This window comes from Macrosteles quadrilineatus, unplaced genomic scaffold (assembly GCF_028750875.1).
Source record: "Macrosteles quadrilineatus isolate MER2022 unplaced genomic scaffold, UCM_ALF_1.0 Scaffold_2__2_contigs__length_208266976, whole genome shotgun sequence".
Lineage (NCBI taxonomy): Eukaryota > Metazoa > Arthropoda > Insecta > Hemiptera > Cicadellidae > Macrosteles > Macrosteles quadrilineatus.
Window position 1 is genome coordinate 181,336,493 of NW_026542595.1, and position 11,837 is coordinate 181,348,329.

General features: G+C 36.2%; 1 protein-coding gene across 1 annotated transcript; it reads left to right on the forward strand.

Moving 5' to 3' along the window:
* Positions 1-1,747: 1,747 nt before the first annotated feature.
* On the forward strand, positions 1,748-11,105 carry LOC128986802 (transmembrane protein 242-like). Its single transcript, XM_054407327.1, has 3 exons — positions 1,748-2,065; positions 5,548-5,786; positions 10,856-11,105. Exons 1-3 carry the CDS (start codon positions 1,999-2,001, stop codon positions 11,012-11,014), a joined length of 465 nt encoding a protein of 154 aa, XP_054263302.1. The 5' UTR covers positions 1,748-1,998; the 3' UTR covers positions 11,015-11,105.
* Positions 11,106-11,837: the final 732 nt, after the last annotated feature.

Here is an 11,837-nt window from a genome sequence, read left to right on the forward strand (position 1 = left end):
TGTGCCCGCTGGAAATTCTATAACTGTGAAGTTGGCGTACCCACTTTTTATGCTTCGTAACATTTTTATTTTTTGAGAACTAACGTTAATTTTGGAGAACTATAGAGAACTAACGAAGAACTAACGATTGGTATATAGATATAGGCATTTATAGTAAAAAAACTGTTCCCGCTGGAAATTGTACAATTGTGAAGTTAGCGTACCCACTTTGTATGCCTCTTAACTTTTTTATTTTTTGAGAACTAACGTTAATATTGGAGAACTATCGAGAACTAACGAAGAACTAACGATTGGTATATAGATATATGTATTTATAGTAAAAAAACTGTGCCCGCTGGAAATTCTATAATTGCGAAGTGTGCGTACCCACTTTGTATGCCTCATAACTTTTTTATTTTTTGAGAACTAACGTAAATATTGGAGAACTATCGAGAACTAACGAAGAACTAACGATTGGTATATAGATATAGGCATTTATAGTAAAAAAACTGTGCCCGCTGGAAATTCTATAACTGTGAAGTTGGCGTACCCACTTTTTATGCTTCGTAACTTTTTTATTTTTTGAGAACTAACGTTAATTTTTGAGAACTATCGAGAACTAACGAAGAACTAACGATTGGTATATAGATATAGGCATTTATAGTAAAAAAACTGTTCCCGCTGGAAATTGTACAATTGTGAAGTTAGCGTACCCACTTTGTATGCCTCTTAACTTTTTTATTTTTTGAGAACTAACGTTAATATTGGAGAACTATCGAGAACTAACGAAGAACTAACGATTGGTATATAGATATAGGTATTTATAGTAAAAAAACTGTGCCCGCTGGAAATTCTATAAGTGTGAAGTTGGCGTACCCACTTTTTATGCTTCGTAACTTTTTTATTTTTTGAGAACTAACGTTAATTTTGGAGAACTATCGAGAACTAACGAAGAACTAACGATTGGTATATAGATATAGGCATTTATAGTAAAAAAACTGTTCCCGCTGGAAATTGTACAATTGTGAAGTTAGCGTACCCACTTTGTATGCCTCATAACTTTTTTATTTTTTGAGAACTAACGAAAAAATTTGGGAACTATCGAGGACTAACGAAGAACTAACGATTGGTATATAGATGTAAACATTTCTCCTCAGAAAACGGCGCGTGCTAGGACCCGGAAGTGTGAAGTTAGCGTACCCACTTATAATCGGCTATAACTTTTTTATTTTTTGAGAACTAACGAAAAAATTTGGGAACTATCGAGAACTAACGATGAACTAACGATTGGTATGATCAAAAGTGGATACGCTAATATGGGTACGCCAACTTCTTGGACCTTAGCTGCTCATAGTATAATTATCTTTAAGTGTTGCCAACCTATTTCCAAGCGTACACGGATTACGTGCATAATGGAACCACGCTGTTTTGTGTTGTTTCGTTGGAATCCTGATGTGCGGCAAAGTATAAACCGTACGGCAAAGTATAAACCGTACGGCAAAGTATAAATATGCAGCAATTAGCAGCTTTCTGTACTATAAACAGTACAAGGAAGCCAACTTTGTCGGGTGACTGTAGGAAAAATAATATATATATACTCCTGCCATCTGCTTACACCATGATCTGTTACTGTTCTACAGTAGTTCTAGTGTTTCTGTTCTCGTCTTATTCCTCTTTCCCTCTCCTATCTCCTCCTCTATCATCGTAAATTCTCTCTCAACAATCGCTTCGCTTCTCGCATCTTCTCCTTCTCCTCACTCTCACTCATAATCTCACAAAAAAATATAACCTAACTCAAAAACTCAACCTCAAAGAAAATTTGAGTTGAGTTTTCTGAAGATAATAATCATTCAATTAATTAACGAATTAACCCAGTGAAGTGTTATTTAAAACGAAACTGCTCCAAATGTAGATAATAATCATTCAAAAGTTTTAGTGTGCAATGCATGTTCAACAAACGTAGAATCATTATTTTTTGAGCACCGAGTAAGGCAGGCCTAGCCCTAGCCCTATTTGTCTATGGATGAAAATAGTGATAAACCTACGGCTTCGGCCCTCAAAGACAAAATATCCTACAATATGAAAGGTAACAATCATTGCCTTAAGTACTACCCTAAAAGAACAACAATGGATGAAACCTTCTATTAAAGTTTCACGGTTTCTATGATAAACTTAGCCTAACTTAAAATAGGCTAGGCAAATGCTAACCTCTTTAATTATTTTTGGTTTAGGCCCAAAGATTTATCTGGCCATTCAGTATTAAACAATAGCATATGCTAATGTAGCCTATTTCACATTAAATTTACATTATTCAAATAAACTAATTTTGAGTTCGTCTTGACTGACATCATGTGGCATCAATTATTAGACTATATTCGGCTAGACGGTACCTAGGCCTATGCCTAACATCATAATTGCACATACTTTCTCCCATTAGCTTGTCAACCAGGGGCGGCTCCAGGAATAATTTTTTGGGTAGGCCAGACAAGGATCAAGAAATTGAGTTTGATCTGGGGACGAGAGGTTTGAAGAGCTTACCCGCTAAAAGGGGGGAGTTTTCAAATTAAAATGCAAAATAATTAGCCTAGTTTGAATGCTTTCCCTTTATTTGAATAATTAAGTTAAATTTCTTTATTTATTTACTTAGGCCCATAATTTTGAAATATCTACCAAAATATTATAATGTTATATGTGCTCTGGAGCCGCCCCTGTTGTCAACAACTTATAACGGGATTTTTAAGTGTTGGAAGTAGGCTTTGAATTTAGATATTTTAATGGGAAAATCACCAAAATTGCAATGCCTTCCGAACCATAATTTTTACAGCATTAAGTTAAGGGTTGTACCATTTTGTTTAGAGTTAAAATAACCATAAGTTAAGTTATACTTAAAATAACTTAGGCCTAAGTTACTTAAATTTCAATCAAAATTGTTAAATACAAATAAGTGAAAATCAGATTTGATGAGAAAACCACCAATGAAATTCTAAAAACGCCTGGAGATAGGCCTCGATTAATTTAATACCCACAGGTGTGGCCTGTGACTCTGTACACATATACTGACATTCTTCAAAAATCCCTTTTTTGATTTCAGAGGGTCCCAAAACGAATTAGTTAGGCTATCCACCCAAAACTCATAAACTGTAAAATTTTGATACAAACAATAGGTACTTTCTCGATTCACTAAGTAATGAAAAAACGATCAAAATTGTAAGGACCATAACATAGGGTAAGCGGGGGGAATTGGGAGGTATGTTTTACAAATGTATCTGGTTAGGCCACTTTTCCTATTTTTGTTGTTAAATGCCTACTTAATTAATTTTATAATACAAAAAGCTATATTTTTCATGTTTTATTTTTTTCCCGCAATTCCCCAAAAAAATTAAAAAAATTTAAATGTGTTTTACCACCCAATTACCCCCATGGGGGTAATTGGGTGGTAGGTCAACAATCCATAAACACTAAATGCTAATTAAAGTTGGGAAATTGGGTGTTATAAAAGAAACTAAAAGCAACATTTTTAACTAGGTTTAATAAAAAACAAACAAAATTTACCATAAATTTTGTTGTGACAAACATATTTTTCCTAAACTACGCACATAAAAAAAAATCTTTAACCACAATTAAATATTATGGCCTACAGTTTTTAAATTCATAATATAAAGAGTACATTAATAATATTAACAGGAAAATAGGGACAAATGTTTCTCTAATAAGGTTTAAATTATGTAATATGGTCTCGAAACTTTACAAAATGAGGCACGATTTTCCAGTCCTTCGCACGATTTAAAACAAGGGAGGCTGTATAAACTAATGTACTGTAGGCCTAATGCACTAGTTTACTACATCAGCTCAGTCGCTACTGCAGTCTTTATGCCTATTTAAGTAACTATAATACAATTTTGTGACTTTTTTAGGTCTTCTGGGTTCAGTCCAATGTGACGTGAACTCACGGGTAATGGGTGGTATAGGGTTAATGGTATTGGTATAGGGGTAATTGGGTGGTAGTGGTGAAATACCAAAACAAAAACTCTAGTGTGAATTATATTCACAAAATATTATTATTATTGCCTTTTTTAATTAAATTAAGCCAAGGAAACAGTATTAGCTCAGTTTTAAAATTTACCACCCAATTTCCCGTAAGGGGGTAATTGGGTGGTAACATTTTTGAAAAAAAAAAAAAAAAATAGAAGTAGTTTTATTATGAAAATAAGTATTGGGCATGTCCTTTGGTATATTTTTATTCATTTTATGGTGAAAAATAATGTAATTTCACATGTATGAAAATTTTAATGCATTTTATATGAAAGATTGAAAAAGTTTGCATAGCCTACCACTTTTAGAATCGCGAAATGACAAGGGTCCCTAAAACTATTTCCCTCCTTTAAATGTTTAAAGGTACAAATCTGAAAAGGTTATGGCTTATTCTTGAAGAGATTGGCTGTCCATACATGCCATGTTAAATGTTAAAATATCAATAATTAAAAAATATAAAAATTGTTAAAAATTTTACCACCCAATTACCCTGCCCACCCAATTTCCCCCGCTTACCCTACTATGTTAAATCAAAACCGGATTTTTTCTAAAATCCTATTTTTTGTTATTTTATGGTTTTTTTTTATGGGAAAATAACATAATTTTCAATAACTTTTGAACCGTAATTTTTACAGAAATGGGATTTGTACCATTTTGTTAAGAATTTAAAGGGCTACAACATACTAAATTTTTATCAAAATCGTTTGGGCCATTTTTGAGAAAATCTGATTTTTCCGGTTTTTTATGGGTTTTTATCGGAAAATCACCATTAAAAATCAAAATTTCAAAAAAATGCCTGGAGATACCATGGATTAGAACCTACATACCAAATTTCATCGAAATCGGACCACAGGTGTAGTCCCTAGCTCTGTACACATCCAGACACACAGATGACACCCACACAGACATCACATCGAAAACCACTTTTTTGGGTCCAGTGGGACCCAAAACGGATATAGGCTTTCCACTCAAAACTCAAACTCAAAAATTTTGACGAAAACAATACTTTCTCCATATACTATGGTATAGGGGAAGAAAGTAAAAAGAACAAAACCATGCAAAATTAGGCAAATCAAACCATGTAGGTAGCTAAACAACCATGTGCAAAACATAACCTAAGCAGGCAAATCAAAAATTTCAGTTTGATCTTAAAAAGCGTTATCTCTCTATCTATCATAAGGACGTTTCCTTTCTTCATGAAAAGCTCTCGTTTAGCATATAAATAAATAAACACACAATACAAACATGTAAAAACATTTATGGTTGGTAACTAATCAGTTATAACAGACGCTAACCTGGTGGAGTTTCACTGCAATCCGGAGGCTACAATCTACAAGGAATAGATTTATATTTCCTCAGTTTCACCTAGAAAAATAGGACTAGGCCTAACTATGTGCTGACCTGTAGCTTAGGGAGATATGTCAAAATCCTTCTAAAAAAAAAATGAATTTTTGTGATTGTTGCAGTGTTCTGATTTGTATTAATTTTTACCATTTGCTGCTAGCCTATCAATTTTTAATCTTAACTGGTTTCCAGCTGGTCTGTTCCTGACATCGGTGGCTGGCGCTGCAGGTTGTGCCGCCTTTGGAGCTACTCTAATGTCAGCCAGGAGAGAGGATCCTTCCAGTTTTAATAAGGGGATGATCAGCACGAGAGAGCTGCCAGAATCAGGAGTGCAATTGGCCGCGAGAGCTCTCAAATGGGGCTCTGTCTACGCTGTGTGTGGGGTCAGTGCTACATGCGCTGGGATATGGCTCCTCTCTGGTGCCAAGAATGTAAGGTTTAGTTTATTTTCAATTCAATGACTTATTATGACAGTAGACTCCCTCTTATCCGGACACCTTTTAACCGGACATTGGCTTAACAGGACTACACTCGGCGGAAATGACATCTCTTTAACCGGTAAATTTTTATCAGCACATCGGTTTAACCGGACTAAATCGGCAGGAAGTGGGTGGTACTGAAACGACTGTTCTCGTGGGAAAGATTTGAGACCAGTGATCACGTGTCTAAATACAGTGCTCTCCTAAATTTAAGTAAAATATTGAGTTACATATTGAGTTTTTGGGGACGTCGGTTTAACCGGAAAACCCGTTATCCGGACTGGCCTCGGTCCCGAGAAGTCCGGATAGGAGGGAGTCTACTGTACTTAAATAGCTTATAGCTTACTGAACCCGCTCAGAGGTTTCCTATTTTGCCGAGAAGTCAGAATATGCTTGTTCGAGATTAGTTGATTAGATGATTAGAATACCGGTACTCAATACGATACCTGCCTTTCCATCCCTGTCCTAAGCTACCTACCTTAAAGTATAAAGTATTAAAGTACTACCTTTATTGTAGATAAAACTGTCCTACCAATTTTCCTAGTGATGGATGAAATATTACTGATGAAAGAATTGAATATACTTTAATGAAGCAAACGGTGTATTTCTAAACTCCTTTTAACACATTCGCTGCTGAGCGCTAGATGCCGGGACAGCGCCAGGAGCTGAACTAGCGCTCGCCGCTGCATAACATTGCCGCTGATACACTGAATTGCAGTAAAAACAACAGTAGTTATACTGGATAGCAATGTTCTGCAATAAAACTGGCTTTGGACATAGTACCAAGCAATTCTGATGGATAGCCAGCACTACCCAGGTTGCAGTCGGTAAAGTAGTGTCGCTATCTAGCAGGATGGAAAGAGGTGGGACAAAGCCCTGTTCTATACGACCCTGGTGGTGATTTTGGGAAACTATATTTTTTATTGTCAGAAAAGTCCCTTACGAACTGCATAGAAATATAGGACGCTCGTGACGAGCTGGCTGATCCATCGAAACGTTAAACTACAATGAATGGTAACGTTCCAGATGGCCCCTCTGACTTTCCGGAACGTCCGTAGCAGCGAACGTGTTAAAGGTATTTATACTCTAAAACCCTTCTGTTTAAGGAGGATGGGTATGTACGTTGAACCTTTGTGTAGCAGACACCCTTGATACTAATACTGATACTGATGATACCTGGGGGGAATATTACACTGTGACCTGAAGGATCTATTGTGTCCCCCAAACTAGTCCCTAGTCTTTGACTAGAGAACCCCCTCCAGTCCTAACTCCTTAATGAAGTTAAGCACCAGGTGGGGTTCTAACTGCAGAAAATCTCCAACTGCTACTTGGTGTATGCCCAAGCTCTTGGCTCTCTTTTGCCCAACCGCATCACATTCAGCCAATGGGTCTTGACAGAATCGGCAGTCACTTTCCTGTTCGATGTTCATTTTTTTCATATGACCTCTAAGCCTACAATGTCCAGTTAGAAAACCTATTAACATTCTCAATCAGTTCTTATTCAGCCTGATCATAGTCTCAGACCTTCTTGTGTCGTATCCTCCAAGCAATTCCTTAGCTTGCCGACATCCTGGACGAGGAGTCCAGCCTTAAGCTCTGGTTACATTTTCATCTTCCTTTCGAGCTTCTTTTTGAAGAACGAGTATTCGAGTGCACATCCTGGATCTGGCCCTATGAGGGGGGTAGCTGCATCACAAGCTGATCTGCTTCCTGATTTCTCTGAATACCCTGATGTCCGGGTACCAACAGGAGTAATAACTTTTTGTTCTTTCCCAATAGGTTCAGACTTTACCAGCAATTCCATACCATCTTAGAGCTGATAACTGATGAGCTCAGCGCTCCAATGGCAGCCTGGCTATCTGACAGGAAAACAATTTTCCTTTTCTTGTACATCCTTTACTCAGGTTGAATTGAGCACTCATTTCAATAGCCTTAACCTCAGCCTGAAAAATGCTGAGGGAGTGCTCAACAACTCATGGTATTTGTTTCTTGGCCCAAATACTCCCTCATTCGTCTTTGAGCCAGCTGTAGGCTATACAATTTACCTGATCATGATTCCAAAATGATTTAGGGGTTTTCCATTCCAACCAAGTTTATTCCCTAGCTCAACAACAAAGTTCTTTATGAAGTTGTACTTCCTTACCCTAGAATCCCTTGGAAGGTACATCAGATCCCTTAGACCTGGCGGGAATGACTCACTGCAAACCAAGGAGGACATGTTCGTGCCATTCCTCTCCATTCTAAGTAGAGTCTCCCTTGCTATTCTCTCTACCATAATGTGTAGAGGTGTCAGATTCAAAATCACTTCTATGGCTGCAGATGGGTAGGATCTCATATCTCCTGTGATGATAATGCAGTTCAACCTCTGTACTCTCTCCAGGGCTATCCTTGTTGTTTTGTTTTTGTTGAACCCTGGTCCTGCCAGCCCAAGCTACACACCAGAAGCTTTAACTGTAAAATAAGCTTGGAGCTAGTACTGTTGAAAATAGTGATATTTTTAAAGCTATTTCAAAGAAAGCAAAAGCCATAGTTAATTTCAAATGAGTCATTTAGCAAGTGACAAAGTAAGGTAGAATTGCCAAGATTGAAAGTAATAAAAGACATATCCATAAGGTGGAACTCAACCTTTGTTAAAGATCCAGAGACTATTAACATTGAGTATACACGTACTAGAGTAGCCACTCAATGGAGGTTATTATTACCTGAACAGCGCTGTTGCAGAGTAGCGTTAGCGGCCCAAACTACGTCGCCAAAATCGGAACAACTAATATTATTATGTGACAACTCTTATATGTGTACACTCAATGTTATTAGCGAAGCATTCAGCATGCAATTAAATATCTAATCCCAGAGACTGATGTTGAAAGTTTGTTAAAAATGAGTTGATACAAATATTATACTGGTGTTTAAGGAAGCGAAACAAAAAAAACGAAGCAAAAGCAACTGATACAAAATTCATGCCGTGAACTATAGGCCTAACTGCTACTGTAACTGATATGATTAAAAGAACTAGAATTTAATTTGAAAAATGTAATTAGTGGAAACAGCAACTGAACATGATGATGAGCCTCTGATAAACTTAGTAAGGAAAAAAATATGTTTACTTGCTCTCAGTACCGCGTTTTTAAATGGGCCCAGGGACGTACGAGTTTTTTGTTTTCTAGGGGGCGCAAGCAACAGAAAATATTTTAAATCGCGCAACTGTAGAATCCTCCTTACTCTCGGTTCCCACTCATGACTCATCACTGCCACTGCTTGCGCAAGGAATCGCTGCCAAGGATATACGTTGGTCGCTACATGTTCCGCCTTATCTTTATTTGTAATTAATTTGTAATGTCATTTTTTCATTGCTCACCAATGTCAGTTCTCTTTGTTGAATTGGATGAGAAACATATTTTAGTAGGCTATTGATCAAAAGCTATTGTAGTTTTTTCACTTATTCTATTTATGTTCGACAAGATACTTTATTTTAATATCTCATGCCTTTTTTGTGAAAGGAGCAATAAGCCAAGGGGCAGTGAGTTTAAAAAGTGCCGTAAAAAATTTGAAAATACCAGTCGTGTAAAGTGTTGTGTGTCTAGGGTTTTAAATGTTTGTAGTTCTAGTTACATCTAAAAAAAAAAAAAAATTTTTGAATTCTCAATTTTTTATAACTTAATCCATTTTACTTTTAAAACCGTATCGTTAGAAATATAAATGTGTATGTAAGGGGCTCAACTACCTCTCGAGCCCATAGCGTGTCACATACTATAGTGGAATAGATTACAGAATAGGACTGGCCTTTGAAGAGGTAGGGGATGCGACGTTGCCACTTCGTTCTTGGCCGGTGAGCTGACTTTCACCTAAGTTAGAGCCCGGCACCCCCCTCTATCGTCCCACTTGTAGGGTAAGTCAGTTCAACACTACAAAATAATAATGTATTTGTTCTTGGTGGTATTGGTTAGTATTGTTATAATTTTATATAGTATGGAACACAAAATTCATCCCATACATTATTATGGTTTGGTTTGATTATTTGCTACACAATTGTCTTTAAAATGGCTCAAACGGCTACCAGATGCAGTTGTTGAAAAATGTATAAACATAAAATTAATAAATTTAACAGTAAATTTATATGACCAAACAATTTGTATAGCAGTTCTAAAAATCTTCTAAAATATTGCTCAGCTTATTGTTTGATACATGAAACAAAATTAACATCGAAATGAAGAGGATACAATCTACCATATTAATTATTCATTTGAGATGTGGACGCCACCTATGAGCGTATTTTAACCTAAATATGAGTTAAGGATGAGTGTAGAATGGAGTGAGATGCCTTTTGTAGCTTTGTTACTCGGCTGTTTCGAATTATAAGCACACTTTAAGGCAATTTCTTGACCAAACAGGAGGATATGCTCGAAACGCACAGGTCGGCTGTCGGGCAAAGACCGAGTGCGTGGCACAACTTGGCAACAGTGGACAGTTTTCTGAAAGCTTATTGAATACCGCTTGCCCTCACCCCAGCCGACTCGAACTGGTTCCGGTCCTATTCTCTAATCTATTCCACTATAACTTCGGGCCTGCCCAACTTTGGAACAGGGTGAATACGAGAGTGTCCCAAAGAAATAAAAGTAAAGTATTTCTTTGCCAGTTGTTGGTTCATACTCTTTGGCAGGGTGAGGCAAAGGCATTATCTTGAGTAACTTATCCCCAAAAGGTGGGGAAATCCCTTACCGTTTGTGCTTTTTACAAACAAGTAATATTTCATATTTTTGTATTCAATCTTTTTTACATTAGTATTGTTTGATATGACATTTTAAGTGCTAAATAAAAGTGTTTGTCACATTTTTATCTTAATATCAAGACTATATCTAATATCTTTATATCCTTTATTTTTGTTTTATTTTCACCTATAGAACCTCCTTAATTCTTTGTACTTACTTGCGGGTCACTCTGTATAGTCAATGCCTGTATTCAATTAATATGTGGGATCTAACTCTTTCATACAAATTGTAATATTTTATTCTGTTTATCTCCAGATGGCTGAGTTCAGAGATAAAATGGGATCAATTCTTCCGAGAATCCCAAAAAATAATCCCCCTCAGAGCAGAACAGAGTTTGAAGGACTGACGGATTTAATGAATTACATTATTCACGATTATTCGGGGGGGAAATTGCCAAAGAATAAAGATGGGTAAATAACTTAGCATTATGTTTTAAACACTTGTTATGTTGTTTATTTTTTGTAAATAGTCTTTTGTTGAAAATAAAAAGTTATCTCTGTTGTTATTTCCTATAATATTATGTTATGGTTTCATCTTCATCCCATGGTTGTGTCAGAAATGTATATTATACTAGAGAGTTATTATACAAGACAGGAAGACTTAAAGAAACTTTTAAACCCCATCAATAGTTATGTAAAAGATGAAGTAATATAAGTATTAGTATTATATTACTTCATCAATGGTTATAGTACGATACTCGCATTTAAATACATTCAAAGGTCTAAAGGTTCTGAAAAGGATTGGTCCAGTTTCCATTAAAATTGTTTTTGCGCTTTTGCTTTCTAACGAAAGGTGGATACAACTTCACCTGAAGTATTTCTTCAGTGATGGCTAGTTAATGACGTTGATGTGCCTCAATTTTTTGCGTACACCACAACATTTTTATTGGAACAGTTATTGTGACCATAATTATGACTGTTAACTTATATTATAAGGCCTTACTCACAAGACATGATTTGAATAGCAAATCACATTTCTGTCTTTTAATTAAATTGATCCCTAAAGCTCTTTGATTGAGTATATTGAACAATTATTTTCTCTTACATACATAATGACATGTGTTGTAATAGTGGTGAATTAATGAAGTATTCAATGATTAATTGTGTCTGCATCCTAAATTCTTCAACATCATGGCTGAATATGTCAACCTGTGGTGTGGAACAAGTAACCACCATTAATATCTGATTGTGGTAACAAATCAGATGCAAAGACTGCCATTACGGATGTCTAATACTTA

What these genes read in the sequence shown, in the direction of transcription:
- LOC128986802 (XM_054407327.1), top strand. Translation starts at nt 1,999, where the DNA reads ATGGATGAAAATAGTGATAAACCTACGGCTTCGGCCCTCAAAGACAAA. An exon ending in AATATCCTACAATATGAAAG is followed by an intron (nt 2,066 to 5,547) that starts GTAACAATCATT and finishes ACTGGTTTCCAG; the next exon opens with CTGGTCTGTTCCTGACATCG. An exon ending in TCCTCTCTGGTGCCAAGAAT is followed by an intron (nt 5,787 to 10,855) that starts GTAAGGTTTAGT and finishes GTTTATCTCCAG; the next exon opens with ATGGCTGAGTTCAGAGATAA.